The following is a 19,846-nucleotide window of genomic DNA, read 5'->3' as shown; positions in this document are numbered from 1 at the left end:
ACAGTTTACATCCTGGACATGATGTTCTGTGTTGTGGAACATCCTTTTGGCCTGTTCAAGGTGAGCTGTCCTGGCCACACTCCCCCCAAGTGTCTTGTGCATGTGTTCACTGATGGGGAATGGGACACTGAACGGTGCTTGGCTGGGGGTGAGCCCTGCTCAGCAACAGCTAAAACATCAATGTGCTACCAGCATTACTCTCATGAATCCAAAACACAGCGCTGTATTATTAAGAAGGAAATTCCATCCCAGCTGAAATCAGTATGTCCTTAACTCTGAACTGTTGAAGTTGAATGGAACCAAAATTGTCACACTCTTGAAAATCCACCCAGGATCAATTTCTTTTAGTTACCATCTTAATAGTCTGTAGTGTTAGCCTTGGCTTTGTGTGTAGTCCTAATGAGATTGTTGGTATTGCTTGGGATTCATTGCCTCAGAGGCATCTGAACTGAGTATTTTTAATCTGTGTGAGGACGTGCTTGGATTCCCTCCCAACCTTTTCCCTTCAATGTTAATTAATTGCTTGTTGAAAGCAAGCTAAATACGTACTCAGTTACCTCTGTTTGCATGGCATACTTGAGATGATTTGGACCACTGGCATAGGGTGCTTGGGTTTTTTTCCCCCAAGACCTCCTATCTCTGAGGACAGAAAAGTGCTATGAGTCTTCTGTGTCAAATGTAGCAAAATGAGTGAAATTGTGTTCTGGAATCTCAAGGTGGAGCTCTCTTAGAGTGCACTGCATATGCACTCCTGCCAGTGCCCGTGGCTTTGCTGAAGAATATTTGCATCTTTGATGTCTGCAGAGCAGTCATTTAGAGGTCTGGCTGCACCTTTGGAAGCAATGTGCCATTCCTTCAGATCTGCTGAAGAGCTCAGGTAGCTACTATTTAATCAAAAACTGGCTTTGAGTTAGCCGGAACAGATTGGATGTGAATAGGATTGCTGTATTTTAGAGGACAAGCACCTTGAATGTAAGCATTCTTCTTCAAAGCACGTTTTATGCTAATGTTCTTCCTTGTAGTCCTGTTTTTCATTCAGATACAGTCTAAACTGGAGGTATCAGCTATTATCTGGTATAGATATATGTTCTTTGAGGTTGGACCAGTGGCCCAAGTTTCAGGTAATAATAATTGACCCATTTGAGAAAGTCTAATATAGATATCTCAGGCAAATTACCCTCCCTTCCCACTCTGCCTCCACAGATTTCATTGTTTGCCCTGAAAGTAGTGGAAGATTTTTCCTACAGGAGGATTTGTTGTTAGTCTTTGCAGATGCAAGCTGATTTGGACAAAAACTGAATACTTAACATGGAATTTTTTAACTGTTAGCCTTACCATCCCAGTCATACTCAGATGGATGTCACATGGGAGGGAGAAGCAGTGAGACAGCACCACACGGATGAAGTAAGCAGATTGTGCAGAGTGCAAGTAGTATATGAGTGGCACCTGTCAGGGAAGGGGCACATCTATTTGTAAGCAACAGTGACCATAAAAGCTCCTGGGCTGCACTGAAAAGGTATTAGAGCAGTAAGTAGTCCAAGGCTTGGGAGCACAGAGAGATGTAAGGTCTGAGACTGAGGATTATAAATAAGATAGGAAAAAGACTGTGTACAGCAGATTTTATATGTCTCTGTTACGTATGTTAATTGCTAATACATGCAAGTCCATTTTTCTCTATTTCTAGGACCTGTAGCTGCTTGCAGAGATAATTTGTGTCTGGAAAGTCAGACTTTAATTTGAAGCTGAAGTCTCTTGCCATGCCTTACGCATGCACATGAGAATCACACAGTGTCAGCTTTCATTACATAAAGATTCTGTTTCTTGCAAAAATATAAAACATGCTGGGTAATATCTTTAGGCTCATAGTTATTAGCAACTGTCTTAGATCAGTTGTCTGGACATCCTTTGCCTTCAGTATTTGGGCTGGAAGGTGTTAAACCTGCTGAAAAGCATTTCTCATTTTTCCATGAGCTGTTGACTACATTGAGAATTGTGGGAATCTAAGAGTTGCAGCACTAGCTAGGATGGTACCTGGTACCCATGTCATTAATGGGCTTTTCTACCTGACTTTCTAATGCTGTGTAGGCAGGTCATCTGCACCACCCAGCCTGCAAAGTGAATGATTATAATCTCAGCAAGTCAGGGCATTCCGGTGTCCCCACCTCAGTAGTCACAGGAGCTTTTTCATGTGGGTGATACTAACCCCTAATGATTAATAGTCACATGTGGTGCTTTTTAATTGTATCTGCTGAAGGAGCAAGTTTTAGCTGTTAGGAGCACTGCTGTAAATTTTATTTGTTTGTATTTTAGGAATATTCCCTGTGGTGCCACTGAGATGACTAGGACAAGAATTGTAAGATAAGTAGGAAATTGTTTAAGTTGAAAAAGAGGCTTGTGCTAAAATGAGGAATATTATAAAGTGGGAGTGGAGGTTGTCAGTCGAGTCACCAGGTTTTATTTTTGTGGTCAAACATTTTATTCTTCTCATAAGTGACACTGGCATAAAATTACTGTAGCTTATACAAATTTGGAAGACATCCAATATGAAGTAACATTGGGGTACTGTGTTGAAGTGACTGAATGACTGGAATAAAAATATGAAATTGCAATATGCAACATTTTGTACTGGAGGACCTGTAACAGAAATGTCTCTGATAAACTGTGAACTCACCTATTACAAGGACTTTAGGTAAGGATCTGACTGCATTTTCTGGATAACATGTTGCTTTGAAGGACCAGTCTAAGGCAGCTTAGAAAATGAAATATCAGATGATGCATTAAGGAAGTAATCTTCAATTTAATTTGGGAAGATTTCATGCCACTGTATAGTGTCCTGGTTAGATTTCATCTGGAATACTGCATATGTTTATTACCATATGTATTCAAGTGTGATCATGTGGGGACAAGGGCTGATGAGACAGAATGTGGGAGATTTCTGTGTAAGCCTGAAAGCTATTACTTGCTTTCCTTAGAAACAGAAGACTGGAAGATAGTATTGTCATCTAAACCAGAGTTGCCTTTTTTTTTCCCCTTCATAGAGTAGGAAGAGAAGCACATGCTGGCCATATATACTGGAACATGAGGGAGGGGTCTTAAAGAATTGTCCACCCAAGTATGGCAGAGACAAACCTGACTTTTTCTATGAGGTTGGATAAATAAGTAAATTGGTATAAGGCCCCAAACAACTCGCTCAGTGAAGTTTTAAATGGATTTATGGTTGTTCATGTACCCTGAGTTGCATGGGAGAAATGCCGACAATATATTCTCAGTAGGTCAGAACAACAAAAAACCTTCACTGGCAACTTTAGAAAATCAGAGAACTTGGGCAAAAGGTTTAGTGCAGCCTTCAGTCAGCATAGAACACTTCCCAAAGAGTTGATTAGGCCCATTGAACTTAGCAAATGCTAAGCCTGTTTGTCTTTAAGTTACTCAGAAATTCTAAGAGAGAATGAGAAGGGAAAGGGAGGAAGGATGCAGAAGAGCCCTCATGAAGTAAGCAAACTCTGGGTTCCAGCAGTATTCAGACAGAACTTCCCCAAGGAGGTGGGGTCTAGATGATATGATGGTCTTGTGTTCTGCCTTAAATACCCCTGGCCTTCCTGGGCCCTTTCTCTAGGTGGGATTTCTTGTCATTTGGCCACTTAAGAGCTGGGTTCGGGGCTTCAGAGGTGGTGTGTGGGGCATTACCTCCATGGCCAATGAGTGGCATCTCTGTTGGGTTGGGATACATGCTGTATGGGGTTGGGGGTGTACAGGGCAGGGCACTGCCTTGCCAGGGTAAGGTGTGACCTGCCCCTTTCCTCAGCACACATGCACCCCAAAATGCCTCAAGACATCAGTCTCTCACAGTGGAATACATGATACAATTCCCTAAAGCAAAATGAAAATTCAAGGTTTTGCCTCCACTTGTAATTCTTTTTCTCGGATTTTTCAGGGTTGTGTAGTGTTTTCTAGGTGGACACTGGCAGTGTGCTGGCTGTTCATACTCTGCTCTCACTATGTCAGGCCTTAGCTTGCATCAGATAATTCAGTTGGAGAGATGTACTTTACTTAGCCACATTGAAGCATAGTAATCAGTATAGCTGTTTGCACCATACGTTTTAAAGGAAAGACTATGCTTGTAAATAAATGAGGTCCAATAGTGTATTTTTGTGGTGTAGTATGGAAATGCTAAAAACTGGAATACAAAGCAGAATTCTGAATGTCATATTTTAAAAGAAAACTGGAAGTAAAATAGTGCAGTATATAAATTACTCTGACTACTGTCACACGTAGAATTATGAAACAGATTTGCTAAAACAAAACTTTTTATTTAAAAAGTCTTGCTTTTAGGTGCAGTAAATAGTTAGGGAAATTTCAAATCATCTTCTACTAGTTCAAGGACAGGAGGAGAAAACTTAAATGGTAAGTTACATGCAGATATAAATTAAATCCTGTAAAAATAGCACTCTCAGTATTTAAATAGTGGTTGGAACATTCAGAGTTTTCTTGCAGATGGATTTAACAGCCATACAGACCTTCCTTGCCAGAGCTGGGGAAAGTTGTTTGCTGATTTCAGGTATGGTTAATCCAGATTTTTAAATAGCCCAAGATCCTCACATGAACGAACCTTTTTGGAAAGTACCTGCAGAAGTATTCAGAATAATTCTACTGCCCAGCTGTCTGTTCTGCTGACTGATGCTGTTTGTTATGGTAAGAAGGTCAGAGTTGTAACTGCAGGTGAATGATGTCTTGTGTATTATTCAGTTCACAGTCTGGGTTCATCACCACGTCAGCTGATACAGAGAAATGTAGGACCCGTTGTTACACTGTATTAGTAGGGCACTGATGTACTGTGGTACATTTTAAGAAAAGTTCGAACTGGATTTTGTCTTCAATCCATCAGGAATTTGGGGTAACAGTTACCATTGATCTGGTCTTCCTTCCATACTAAGGGAAAGTCATTGCATCTTCAACTTTATTTTGTAAGTGGTCAGCTATTAAAAATACATTGATAAAATACAGTGACTGTAATATGGTTTTTAAAAAGATTTGAAACATCTTCCCTCAGTAGCAAGATGCAAGATTTCTTGAAGCTACATGCAAAACAATGACAGTTGAATTGTCTTGACAGTTTTCTTAACAATAGATGGTTACAAAATGAGCTGCCTTGTGTGTTGTTATGAAGCAGAGTATTGTTTTGGTACATTGATTGCCTATTCATAGTGTCTCCCAGAGGATGCTGGCGTTAATTATCTAATATCTGACCACTAGTCCAGTTTACTTTACCAGATCAGATACTTGGGCAGTAGTCTCAGTTACACAGAGATACTGTAGGACTAAAACATACAATAAAAGGAGATTCCAAAGATTAGGGGGCCTTGAGTCCTCAGCAAACACTTTGCATATGGACAGAGAGTTAACTGGCACTGGGTTTTATTTGAAAGTTTCCCAGATACTGACTTGCAGATAGGTGGATGAATGCTCTGTTGGATGGAGGCTTCCAACCTCTCTTGCTCCTCTGGAGTACTACACTCTAAACCTGTAATAGCACTAGCTGCTTCTTGAGTCATTAGGGATGTGTATTCTCATTCATTGTTTCCAGGTTTGTTTGAGTTTTTAGGACTTCTAGATAAACCTTCAGGATTTAGTATCTCCAGGTATTATGTATATGGTGTCAACAGTCTTGTTATTTTAAAAGCAAATTTGCTATTGAAAGTAATGCTTGCAAATTGATTTTCCTAATAACAGGATCTGATGTTCTTCCTGAATAAGACTTTGGCTTCTTCAGTTTTTGTCTATAAGGAAGTGCTCTACGTTGATTCTAGCAACATAGTTTGCAGCATTGTGTCTCCACAAATCTAAATCGACACTGATAGTTATGAAATTACTGCTTATTTAATGACTTTTTTTTTTTCTTTTTTATGAAGTTTTTGTGTATATTTTAGCTCATGGACAGTAAGGCTTGTCCTTGATGTTTGTTAAAACATGTTTATGTCCATATATAACTTCAGCTAGCAAAAAAAAAGGGAGTTGGTTTACAAACTCCCATATTCTGATTGGTAAAACTGTTTCCTGTTAAGAGCTGCTTCTCTCACTATGTTAGGACTAATTCTATACTCTTCTGCCAGAACTCAAGGTAATTTCTTAGTCTTTTTTCCTTATTTAAGTACATAACACACTCCAAATTACAGCAGATTTTTTTTCTAGTGCAGCAGTTAAAGTTTGCGGCCATGTTTTATCTGCACAGTGCTAATTTTTTTAGCTTTTTTTTTAGCTTTTTTTTTTTTTTAGCTTTTTTGTTAAATAAGCTCCGGTAGCAGAAAAAAATAATCCAGTTGGCTGCTAAATTGAATGAACTGTTGCTCTCAGTAATTTGGTGTTTACAGTTGATGCAGGATAAGAATAAATTTTGTTAATACCCAAATAAAGGTTGTAATCTGTGTCTTCAGATTCCCTCTGCTCCAGTCCGTTCAGGGAATGAAAGTCCTTGCTGCTTAAAATTATTGAGGCCCTCAGAAGTGTCTGAAGGATAAAGAAGAAGCTGGCATTTGAGGGGATGCAGAAAATGTAGGAAGGACATAATTCTACCATGATAGATTAATGGGCAAAAAATCTTTTGGGGGTATTGGCCAGTGAGGGTGTAATCCATGTCTCTTGGGGATTTGAGAAGAGCAGCTGCAAAGACATGATTTGAGCACAGCTCAAAAAGCATCTTGCATCTGCTTCTAGATGGAAAAGGAGGGGGTGGTGTGGGGATGTATGTTGATCTCTGTGTTTGCCACCTAATTGCTCAATGATTATGCTTTCTCATATGGAATTAATGCAATCTGTTATGGGCGTCACTGTGATAAATGTGGTGTTAATTCAAACATGTGAATAGCAGTCAAGGCCACTTGAAACCTTTTAAGGACTCACTGTATTGTGCTAGACTTTTCATGCATCGGTAGTAATTTTACCCTCAAAAATGTAATGTTGTTTCTAGCTGGCTACATAGGAGCTACTTTTTTATCAGTTGCTTTTGTTGCGACCTCATTTATGACCAAAAATAAAATGCTACAACAATTGCATTACTTTTTTTCTATTTTCATGTGTTGCTGCTTCAGTAGTTTTAAAGAAAAGTTTAAGGAATGATTGATTGTTAGATGTATGGTAGTGCTACTTTAGATTGGATCCTTTTGGTTTTTGTTTTTTTTTTTGAGGGGGGAGGGCATTGGGGTTTCTTGGGGAGGGGTTGTTTGGTTTTTCTTTGGGGTTTGAGGTTTTTTGTGTATGTCTGGTTTGTTTGAGGGGGGTTATTTTATAGGTTTTTTATTGTTATTTTAGCGATATTTTTTATTCCTTTTAAAGGAAAGAATACAGTTTCTCCTCTTAAGTGTATGGGCTGGGGGACAGAGGTGGCAGAATCAGCTCTCAGCAGCTGCTGCTTTTCTGCACTTGTGCTGGTCCCCGGGACGTCAGGTGTTCTAACAAGGAATAACAAACCCCAAAGTTAAAACCTGTTCACAAAATGCAGTTAAGGGTGACAGAGTTCAATTTGGTGTGTTTTTTGTCTGCTTGTTTGTTTTGGAGATGAAAAAAAAAAGAGCAGTGAAAAAAAATTGCAGTAAAACCTGTGGAAATGTGTAGAGACTTCATGTAAGGGCTAAATCTATTTGATAATGATTTTTCTATCTTTCAATATTTATATAACCTAAAAAACCCAATTTTTTCTGACATTAAAAACATGTTTTTCAAGCTAATGTACTGGTTTCTTTATGCATTAATTAGCAAATTGTTTTGAGAATTTTCAGATTAAAGGGCTGAATGAAAAGTTAGCTATGAGTTAGAAAATCCAGTCACTAAAATCCAGTATAAATGAAACATGAGTCAAAATAAGATTCTGTTTCAGAATTTATTTTCAGAGAGACTATGGGAGAAGAAAGTCTGAAATTCATTTGTAAACTGCTGGAAATGTGTGCATTAATATGTCTAAATGTTTTAATGGCTTCTCTTCACCCCACCACCTAATAATTTTTTTGGGTATCATCTCCTACAGGAAACAGTCCTCAAGATAGCCCTAGGAATTTCTCTCCCAGTGCCTCAGCCCACTTTTCTTTTGCACGAAGGTAAGAGGTTGTTTGTAGTATTCAACACACATTTTGCACAGAGGAAATGTTGTTGGATGCAGATACAAAAGGTGATTGCAAATACATTTGTCAGGTCTGTCACTTAGAATAATAAGTATTAGCTCAGTTACCTAAACCCTTTTAAACCTCAGCAGCAGCAAATTACTGAATGTGCAATGCAATGCGAACATATCTTTTTGAATTTAAAAGAACAGATTAATGATTTAATTGTAATGAATCTGATTCAGTCATTATCGTCTTACCTACTGAGATATGGGGAAATTTTAAACTACTTAAAGGTTTCTTCATACATTAACAATGTAAGAAGTACATTGATTACAGTATCACTCTAATACAGCTCCTCATTTTACTGACGGCAGCAATACCATTATACCTTGAATACCTGTCATTGACCTGTTTCAGTATCTGTGCCACTATCTGTGAGACAGAAATGGCTTAACTTTTTTTTTTAAACTGTGAAGGGATGAAAACTTGCGTATTTTTTTGATCTGAATATAATTTGTGACAATAGATCTTGTCAGTCTTTCTAATAACTTGTGATTTTTTTAAAAATTATCTTAAGAAATTTGAGTATTTCTTTTGAATCTACTTCCTCTTGATAATTTTCCTTTTGTCAGAGATACTATCTCTTCAGAGATTACATTTGTTTGTGAGCATATTTTTAGAAAGGTTCATTAAATCCAGAAATAGGTTATAACGGGAAAAGCAGATGTGAAAGATCGAGCATTGCTTAGAAATGCAGCAGTCTGGAAATAGCTTTCCTTCCCCACCCATAATCAACAGAAAGTTTAAAGCATTGTACTTTTGCAAACCTTAAAAATCAGAATTAATGAAAAAAATCCAAAAAACTGAAGGTTTTGTTTTCTAGTGTTTCATTTGGATTTTGACCTTGCTAAAGCCCTGTAATGAGCTTTAAATAGATTTTTTAACTGAAGGAAATTCCTCTGATTTAAAAATATCTCACCATTTCAGTGTGATTCAAGAATCATTTAGAGCAATTTTCTATGGAAACTGATTTTGTTCTGTGTTTATATTGAAAATGCTTGATGACAATGAGGTTTAAAACTTCATTAATACAACTTTTTCATATAAATTTGGTATGTCTGTTGTGGTTGTTTTCATTTACATAGTAAAATGCACTATGGTTAATGAGAGCAGACTTCTGACTTTATGCCTTTTCTGTTATATTTTGTAAATTTAATGTATATACAAAGGAAGGGAAGGACCAGAGTTATAGAGCAGGTCAAAGGACATGGGGCAGTGGTATAGGGGTATGGGTATTGCTTTTTCATCCACTGCCACCCAGTCAGTGGATATATAAAAAAGCTGGGACAGTGTGCAGAAGGAATAGAGGCAAAAGAAATGATTTGTAGCCTCCTGTGAAGCTGCTTCCTTAGTGTAGCCACTTGCTCATCAGGCACTGGCCATGCCATGCAGTAGCCACAGCAAAAGGCAGCGACCTCATGGAGATGGCCCTGGGCTGTGCTGCCTGCTGGTGGGCAGGGCTGGAGGTACCCTTCCCCAGCACCTCAGCACCAACCTGGAGGGTCGCCTTACTCTGCCTATATCTGATGGGCTGATCAGTGCCCAGGAATAGCCTGTACCTCTGGAAATCAGCACTTCTGCTGTATGTACAAGTCCAGCATCTACAAACCCATGGGTAGGTGATGGACTGCACTTTCTAGAGCTGCTGGAAAGTGAGTAAAACCATACTTTTAGAACGCCAGCAAGTGGTGTATCAGAGTCCAGGGGAAAGTCCTGTTGGGCTTTGGTCGCCTTTTTTCCCTGTAATCCCTTATGAATGCCTTCTGTTCTCCCACCTTTTAACTTACTGTGATGGTCTAGCTGCACTCTTGACAGCCTTTCCAAGTGATTCAAGTACCCAGTTCACTGTGAGTTACTCAGTTAAGAAACACACACTTTCTCGCAGATGCAGAATACATGAGTCTCACCCATGTTTAAATACTACCTGAGTTCATGCTTCAGTTGTGAACAGCTAAGTCAAATGAAGAGAAAACTACTTTTAGAATGGTGCTTTCTTGGAGGTATCTCTTATATACCTAGGTGAAGAAGAGAATGAAGAAGAATGAAGTAAGAGCAAAATTATGAGGTGGAATTTTTTTCCAGAGTTCAGTATTTGGCACAATTAGAAGTCTCTAGCATCTGTGCTCTTCATATTGTAATACTTAGGATGTACTGTAGTCCTTTTCTCGCGCTTTATATATACAAAGTCCCAGAGTTGAGTTTGTAGTTTGTAGGATGAATAAATGGATATATTGGAAGGAAGCAAGGGGCTTTTTAGACAATTAGCTTGAAGGAAGGGACCTCTTAAACCTCTGCATTAATAGATTTAAGGTTCCTGAAATAACATGACTTTAGTTCTTCAAAATTACACTTCAGTTAATCTTCAGTTCTTCAGAATTTCACTTATTGTGTCCATCAGACTTGGGAGATGATCTTTGTAACACAGGTCTTCAGTCCCCTTCTGTACCCTCATACCATTTGTCAATAAAAACTTGGCCTGTTTTGTTATTTATATATTACTTTGCCTTTTATTTTAACACATTTGATTCAATTGTTTTGCAGTCATGGGCATCGAAATGACAGGTAAATTCTATCTTCTCAAAAATCCAAGCACTTCTCTCATAGTTATTTTTTAGTTTGCCACTTGAATATTGACGTTCCATGTTGTTTTTGTGTAGATCACCTCAGGCAATGAAGAACATAAATAGAGTATTGGTTATAATTTTTGTGTTTACTTTATTGTTTTGTTCTGAGTGAGCATGATTTTTTTTCTGAAGATTTGTTTTTCCTGATTTATGTATGTAACAGTTAACATTCAGGTTTGGTTTTACCTAATCATTAGCCTGATAGTTTGCTGATATCCTCTGCTGATGTCACTGAAGGATGACCCTTTTATATCAATCAGACTGTGATGGTTATTCTGTGGCTCAGAGCACTTTGGTCTGCATTTGTTCGCAAAGTTTTTAATTTGCTTCTCATTAATTTTTGTGTGACGGACTTAAAAGTTGTGAACTTCTTGTCCATTTCTGTTTGTATTAGATACCAGTTTTATGGAGCTGTTCATTCTCTTTGTGGTTGTTTCATCTCAATGATTTTTAATTATAAAGAAAAGCGCAATAAAAATAATTCATCCTTGGTAAATGCTTGTTTATTGTGGTCCCAGTGAAAGTATATTGTTTGTTAAAATCCCTATTTATATCATGCTTTTGGGAGGCAGTTTCACACAGTAATACTTCAGCAGATTTTACTGCATCAGGATACTGCAGTGTTCATTTGACTAACCTCCATTTCATAACTTTCAGGACTGATGGTCGCCGCTGGTCTTTGGCTTCTCTCCCTTCTTCTGGCTATGGTACAAATACACCCAGTTCAACTGTTTCTGTAAGCATCTGTTCTGCTGTGCCAATAGATGTCTTTTACATGCTTTAGCTTCTCAAATGTTACATGCTTCTCTTAGGAGACGACAATGTAGGTTTTGTTGTGTTTGATAGAACATGTGATAGGAAACTGCTTTACTTCCATGAAATAAAGGAAAACTTTATGCAGTGTGTACTTTGCTTAGAGATACTTTCTGGTAGAGAACAGTGTTTAACTGCCCCCTTTTATCTGCCTTATTTTAACTATAGAGTAGTTAGTTATCAAGTCTTAAGTGAGGCTGTCTTGATAACAAGAAGAAAGATAAACTGTCTATGGTATGATTAATCTGATTTTGCTGTTTTAGGATGGGATGAATCACACATTTGCCTTTCTTTTCCTTTGGCAATTGTGAGATGTTAGTGCATGATAATAGGTTAAATACCTAGCCTTTTAGATGGCTGTAATCAGAATAGATTTGGAATGCATAATAGAATAAGTTTAACTCACTAATTTTTACCTTTTGGACCAGTTGTTTCAGTGTGACTGTGGTGGTTTAAAAACACAGCTGGGAATTAAACTCCAAATAAGCCACCCCCATTTTCCCCACCCCACTCCAGTGAGTGGGTGATAAAGGCAGAGACAATGGGTTGAGATAACGATGGAAAACCAACAGCTAAGGAATAAGAAATCCACAGTAATGGCAACAGTATTGATATCAAAAATTACTAAAGAGAAGGCGCTTTACAGGCAAAAGGTGTTCAGCACCTCAGCTCATTTCTGTGTGGCTGCTTAGACAAAGACAAGATGGCATTTGTTCTCCACAGCTTGCGTTCCCTGTCCCTGGGGGCTGTAAAAGAAACAATGAGGGACAAATCCCCCAAAAAGCTGGACTGTCCATGTCATCCTGTCTGCTACCAGACCGCTGGGCTCAGCTGTGGTTGTCAGTATTCGGCTGGGCTCGGCTTGGCTCCCCTCAGGCTCGCTTCTGCCACTCTTGTGTCAGCCCCCCATGTACGTCCTGTATGCCCCAGCAGAGCCTTGCATCCTACTTCAGGACTTGGGAGTTGGCCATGGGAGAAATATCAGCCTCTACTTCTTACATCTGCCTGGCTCTGTACTGGAGAGGAACAACTGTTTCATGTTACAACCTGGAGATGTAGAAAAAGCCTGCTTTGGAAATAATGAATGGTTGACATTTGGACAGAGCACATCACTGCAGAGAAAGGCTTGGTCTGTGTAGATTCAGCTATGACTCTTAAATGTTTTATGCCTTATATGCCTATAAAAGGTGTTTTACGTTTTATGAATGACACATTTTACTGAATGGGTGGTAACTGATTTTTTAAAGCTGCTTCTTTGACAATGAAGTGGGCTTTCTCTTCCCACTTCCAGTTGGTTTGTTCAGTTTCTCTTGTGAAACAATTGAGTTCCATGTTTTGTGAAATGATGAAGTATGACTATTTTGTGTTATGATCAACTCTTGCTTTATTTTTGTCCACAAGAATTTCTGGAAGGACAGCTCTACCTGTCTTAAACCATGTTGAGTAAATTCATGTATCTTAAGAGCTGTTCTTCTAAAGCACTAATTTTGACCTCTGCTTTCTTTTCTGCGTAGATGTTAACTCTTGCCAAGTAAATTCCTTGGTTTCACATTAATTCTGTAAGCAGTTTTCATTAGGGCATGTTTGTATACCTCTTATTGGAACTAGATCAGATATGCTGTGCTCTTCACCTAAAATACATTGACATTAAGGAGTTTATAAAAGTCAGATAAAAGTAATTGCCATAGAGACACCATCACTATTGCAAGAAACAGGCTTGCGCTAGAAAAGAGATAAAAAAGCTGTGTCACAAACAGATCAAAACACAATTTTAATTTTCTGTCCATATTAATTTCTTTTGACATCTTCAATTTTAAAATGGTAATTCTAATTCATATACTTTTTTCCCACTTAAGTTCACTAGCTTCTGTAGGCATCCTGGAATGTGGAGAAGTTTCATGTGCTATTTGCATATGTTGTCCATATTTATGGATTTATATGGACTGTGGATTTATGATCTAAGTCCAGATGTCTTAACCTCTGCAATAGATCATTGCTGACTTATCCCATGATTATTTCTGACTAGGATGTATAAATAATAAAATATTTATGTCTTCCCTACCATTGAGTAAGCAATTTTTTACTTGTGGAAATAAACCTGTTTTTTCCAATAAATACATTTTAATTTGGTTGAAGAAGCAGCAGTAGAGAATTCATGCCATAAATATCTATGTTATCCCACTCTTAAGAGTAGGGGAGTGCCCAAGATTGGTAAATACTTGTGGTCGAAAGAAATGACAGAAGTCAGATGATCCACAAAAAATCACTAAGTTTGATTTGTAAATTACACACTTGGCATAGATGATGGTATATTAGTCTCTGACCTGCTATATAAGCACATATCAGTGGGTTTTGTAAAAATGGGTGGGGTGAGAAGGAAAGAAAAAAAGAGAGGGGAGGAGGGGGGAGGAAGAAATCACCAGTCCTGGTTCCAGCATTAATCCAGCTGCTGGGTTATATGGGGTTATCTGGGAGTGCCTGAGGCTTGTGAGGGGGGTACCATTTTGTAGAGAAGCTGTTGCCATTCTGAAGGTGGGTTTGTCACTTTTTCCATGCGAATTAGTTATCACCCACAGTCCATTCTTCCAAGTACTTGTGGAAGTGAGTCAGAGGGCTTCAGGGGTCTTTGGAAGTCTTGATTCCCACCTGCTCTACAGTCCATGCCTTCTTCTCCACCTCATTTCTCTGTTTGTGCTCTTCCTACGGTTTTAACATCTTGAAAGTGTCTTAACTCTTGTGTGATTTTTGGAGCATTAATTTTAGAATGCCTGGAAAACTATTTTGTTAAAGAATTTTGCTGTCAGAATTTGGATTTGTACTGAAATCAGAATTTAGGTCTCAAAAAAAAGTGCTTTGTGCCTGTGATGGTCTTGATACAACTGAGGATGCTTAGCATAGATCCTCAGTTTAGTTGTGTAGGATCTAAGCTCTGTGACACTTTATATGAGAAGTGTAATATGAGTTATTTTCCCACTGATCTTCCCGTAATTCCCTGAAACCAAAGAGGTAGAGAATGTTTTTGAGGAATAGCCACCTGTGATGCTCTGTATTGGGAAATTCTCCTGTGCTAGAGTATCTTTTATTTTACACAGCATTGCTCTGGAAGATACGTTGTGAGGTTAACTGCAACTAGCTGCTATAGTGTGAGATAAGAAAGAATTTACCTTACCTATGCTGTATGCTGATTTATGCATGGTAATGTGCTAAGGCAGGATTCCATACATGAGTTACTGTAACTGAACAAGTTACTACCTATCATATGAGCTGTGGTAAATTCTTGGTGTGCATGCCTCTTAGCCGGCAGCAGAGCAAGGTGACAGGGTTTTGCAAACTTCAGCTTGTTCTAATGCGATACAGCATTCCCATGTAGACCAGTCCTTCTTAGCCTTTTCTGCCAGTGGGTTTTCTTCTTTTTTGCTTTTAGGAGATGACTTAATGAGATCTGGTGTGATAAGAAGGCTTTTCTTTTGCTTCCAAAAGTTGGGGATATTAGCCTTTACCACACAAGTTGACAGGAGATGAAAAAGACTTACTAGTTTCTGTGGTTACCAGCCTGGCTATTATCTACTGACCTAAGCATTGCAGGGGCAATATTTGTACAAAAGTTTATTGATTTCCCTCGCTAGAAATGATGTAACAAAGAAACTCTTTACTGTGTTTGCCTCCATTAAAAGAGCACCCAGCTAGGGGCCTTGGTGTTCAATATGATAGGTCAGATAAGCAGTAATGGGCACATGTAAATTGATACACAGAAAAAATTGATTTTATTGAGAAATCCAGCTGGAGACTGAAGGGCTCCAGAAAGTATCCAAGTTTTTGAACTTCTTCCCTTTGGCAGGTAAAATGTAGGGAATGTCTGCATGGTATTAAGCAGCTTTGTGCAGTTGTAAAAGAGTATTTAGGAGTCAGCTAACTTGGGGAACTGGTTTTAGTACCAGGAACAGTAGAGCATTTCTCTTAGTTTGTCACTCCACATCCAACCATTAGCAAGGCTGGTTGTTAATGATTTGAACTGTGTATGTGTTCTTTAAAAAGGGTACCAGATCCAAGTTCAAAGAAAAGTTCAAAGTTCTACCTTCAGGCATCTAGTATGTCTCAGGTAGAGCTGCATAAAGACCTGAAAAATACGGTAGTATGGTCGCTTGCACTGCTTATGTAATGCAGCTCCATACATAAAATGTTGCAAGGGTGGTTGTTGTGGTGTAGCACTTCCCATTTTCTTATCTACTGTTCTTCTAGTTTTATACTAAGTAGGTGGTTTTAGTATAATTCCTTTCACTTTTTGCCAGCCATATAACTGGTCTTGATAAATGTATTGAGTTTTCTCACTTTATTTTCAATGCAGAATTTTTCATAAGATATTAGCATATTATTTTTTTCCGCAAGGTTTTAGGTAGTATTTAATTTTATTTTTAAGAGCATTAGTAATGTCTTAAATATGGATAGTGAAGTACCTTTATTTTGAAGATTTGGCATTGTGACAATAAGTTGTTCTTTACAGTGACCATACTTAGGCTGTCCTATTCCAATAATTAATTTTCAGCAGACTCCATTTTAAATGTTCCTATAATCACTGACAACACCTTTGCCTTAGGAAATTTAAATTTTTGAAATGCAATTGTCTTCTGGAGCTGAAATGTTTTTTTTTTCTTATTTACTCCATACTCTTGAGTTTGAGAGTTACTATTTATTTTCTTTTAAATTGAAAATTGTTTAAATTTCTTTCTAAAATTATTTAAATTCTTGTTTATTTTTAATAGTCAGGTGTGAGAAACAGTAACTATAATTTTTACCATAAATTATTTTATTCATGAACACCAAGTATGGTCTTGAAAATGTTTATTTTTTCACTCTGATGGAGGTTTGTGTTTTCTTGTGCTCTTGCAGTCATCCTGCTCATCCCAAGAGAAGCTACACCAGCTACCATACCAACCAACACCTGATGAACTGCATTTTTTGTCTAAACATTTCTGTACCACTGAGAGCATTGCCAGTGATAACAGGTGCAGGACCACTGCAATGCGCCCTCGGTCCCGAAGTCTCAGGTGAGTTTGTGTATCTGAAAACAGGGGTTGGATCTAAATTCACATATTGCAGGAACCATCATGGTTTTTTGCACTGGGAATGTGTTGTTGAAATGGCTGAAATATATATGTAACTGTGGCTGAATGAACAATAGTCCTTTAAATACTTTAAATCCTTAAATTGCTCTGGTTTTGGTCATGACTTACTTCAGTGGTAAATATTGTTGAGATAGGTCTTTATGTGAAGGCAGCTAACCTACAGAGACTGTCTTGATGACCTAGTCATTAATGACCTAATTGCAGTATTCCCTTTCTGAATCTATGTACCTGCTCTGACCTCAGTAGTAGCCTGTGATTGTCTGTAACAGACTGACTCTATCAGTTCAAGAATCCTTTGTTGTGATATCTTGTGACGAAGTTTAGTGTTCAGTTTTGACCTTTAAGAATACCAGAAACCAGGTTTAGATTCACAGAATTATTTAAGTTGGAAGGGACCTTAGAGGTCATCTCTTTTCAACCCCCCTGCTGTGAGCAGGAACATTTGCAGTATACCACACCTTCTAGACAGATTAAATGGGCCAGAATCACCAACACAGGAAATCTGTGTTGAGATTTTTTAAAAGGGCTTTGTAGTGGACAGTGAGGCTCATGATAGCAACAAGTATTTTGTAGGTTTGTGAAGTTTATGGGTACTTTTTATAAATTCTTTTCCTCAACGTCTTGTGCTTTTTTTAGGGCACAGTGCTCCAGCTTTGTTCAACGTATGCATATATATGACATTATTTGTAGGAAGTTAATGCCTTTATCTGCTGGTCAGATTGAAAGCAGATTGGTTTTTAAAAAATATATTTTTTTCCCAAAAGATCCTTTTTTTCAGATTATCCATTTAGAAAAACAAATAAAACTTGAACAAACTCATTTTGTACTTTTTCACTTGCAGCTACCAGAGTTTTTGGACAGAACTTGCTGTTTTGATCGTATCTAATTTTCAAAGGTACAGGTATAAGACTAGTTAACTAGATCTCTGTTGCCCTTCTGAGAAAAAGATAATGTTCACAAGGCTTCATCTACCTTGAAATATAGGTACAAACTAGGAGAATAACATGGTTAGCAGTTAGTTGTCAAATACATTAAATAATCATGAGGACTTGAACAGAAATAGCAGAAAGGAACCAAGTGAACCATTGATTGCAGACTATACCTTTCCAGTGAAGTCTGTGCTGACTTTTTGTTGCAGATAAATAATACAAAACATATAACAACTAACTGTATGTAGTTCATGCTGGGACAAATGTAAAGGGATAATTTGCTTTGCTTGCAGCCCTGGACGTTCTCCTGCTTGCTGTGACAATGAAATAATTATGATGAACCATGTCTACAAAGAAAGGTTCCCAAAGGTAATGAATTATATTTAAGATACCCAGTATCTAAATTGATAGGCAACATAGGTTCTAAGTAAGTGCTGCTTTTGTTATGGGAAGTAATGAGCCAGCCCTGTAACGGCTTCCATAAAGCATCACTGAGCTCTTACTGTAACGATAAAATCACAATAAAGAAAACTCTGGCTGAGAACTGGACACTCATTTGGCAGTGCTGCCAAACTGGTTTTGAAATGAATCATGCTGGTAATATATTCTGCTGATTGGAATCTGATGATATATTGGACTTCAATAGGTGGTGTGTACTTGGGGTAAATGCATACTGCATTAGTAAATCAAAACCAGTTTCCTGTGCTAAGTCTTGAGAAGCATCTGCTGTGATACACCAGCAGATTCCTTCAGTTAATGCCATTTCTTTATTTTCTCAAACACTTGCTGTATATTCTACATACATGTATTTGTATTATATGCGCTGGTTTAATGCACTTAATGAGATCAGTACACAGATGTGGGGGTTTAACTGTGAGATAGGAGGACATTCTGCTCTTCTGTCCAGAGATCTTGAGACAAAGATGGGTTCCTAGGTGCAGGTGTGTGTGCACAGCTTGTAGCAATATGCTCTTGGTTGCTCCTAGGATTTTGGTTACCCCTGGAAAATAAAACAAGGTACTATTCCTAAAATGTGAATTTAAAAGGGAGAATTTCTTTTGCATTTCCATATAAATATGAAGAAAGTTTTGTCAAGATTTGCAGAGTAATTGAGCAACAATGTGAAATGTGAAGAGCTCACTCAGTGTTTGGGATATGGACTAAGATATGTGGGATTGCTGTTTAATAATAATAATATCTTCAAGGGTTTTTTTACAGCATCTGCAGTTCTGTGAGAACCAGACAGCTGGTTCTGTAAAACAAATGCATCTGGGAGCCTACAGACACGTTTGGCAGGACCTGTGAGCCTGTGATGCTTTTAATTAGTGAAATGAGTCTCATTCAAACTCTGCTCAGTGAAGTATTTTTATGGAATAACCTTTGTGAAAGTAATGACTGTATTCTGCTGTGTAATGTCTGCAGTTTTAGCAGAACAAAGCAGACCCCTCTGAGTTCTCTTTTTAATTTTTATATATTTCCACTTTGGTTTTGACTTAAAAGCTTTTTAGTTCTGTTAGTGATTATGACAAGATTAGTGCACAGTTATTCACCAGTGGGGGACAAAGTGGGGGAGCTGTGTAGTAGAACAGTAAGGCTGTTGCTTTTCTGTACTGGTGGTGTGGGGATATGTCATCTGTCACTTTGCTTTTGTGTACTTGCCTTTTAGCTTTAGTCCTTGCATGCATTCCAGCTAGGTAAATTCTGAGGCAGTACAGAAATGTTCTAGAGTCAGAAATAACTTCAAGGCTGTTAGTTTAATGTAGAGATGATATAATGTGTTGAAAAACTACTTTTCTACAGGCCACAGCTCAGATGGAAGAGAGGCTTCAGGACATTATAACAAATCATTCTCCAGAGAACATCCTTCCTCTGGCAGATGGAGTGCTCAGTTTTACCCACCATCAGATCACAGAACTGGCTCGAGATTGTTTGGATAAATCTCACCAGGGCCTCATCACATCACGATACTTCCTTGAATTACAGCAGAAATTAGACAAATTGCTACAGGAGGTATGAGCCATGAGACTGCTCTGTGTTTGCCTGAAAATTTTTTTAAATCTGTTCGCCTGAGTTTTCTTGAATGTTGTCTTGAATTACGACTGTTTACTCAAGTAATTGTCAAAGGGGTATATATAAGATACACAGTCTACATAATGACTCCTACAAAAGCTGTAAGGCACCGTAGCATGTTGTTCTGGAATAGA

General features: G+C 38.1%; 1 protein-coding gene across 1 annotated transcript in view; it reads left to right on the top strand.

Moving 5' to 3' along the window:
* MAST4 (microtubule associated serine/threonine kinase family member 4) overlaps positions 1-19,846 on the top strand; it is a 279,151-nt gene that overhangs the window by 210,861 nt on the left and 48,444 nt on the right. Inside the window, exons 7-12 of the mRNA XM_062513746.1 lie at positions 8,018-8,087; positions 10,695-10,715; positions 11,435-11,513; positions 16,478-16,635; positions 17,936-18,011; positions 19,443-19,652. Of these exons, the coding sequence (XP_062369730.1) occupies positions 8,018-8,087; positions 10,695-10,715; positions 11,435-11,513; positions 16,478-16,635; positions 17,936-18,011; positions 19,443-19,652 (614 nt within the window). The remainder of the gene's footprint in view (positions 1-8,017; positions 8,088-10,694; positions 10,716-11,434; positions 11,514-16,477; positions 16,636-17,935; positions 18,012-19,442; positions 19,653-19,846) is intronic.

This window comes from Cinclus cinclus, chromosome Z (genome assembly GCF_963662255.1).
Source record: "Cinclus cinclus chromosome Z, bCinCin1.1, whole genome shotgun sequence".
NCBI classification, from domain to species: domain Eukaryota; kingdom Metazoa; phylum Chordata; class Aves; order Passeriformes; family Cinclidae; genus Cinclus; species Cinclus cinclus.
Note: the sequence above shows the minus strand (reverse complement) of the source record. Positions and strands in the feature narration are given on the sequence as shown.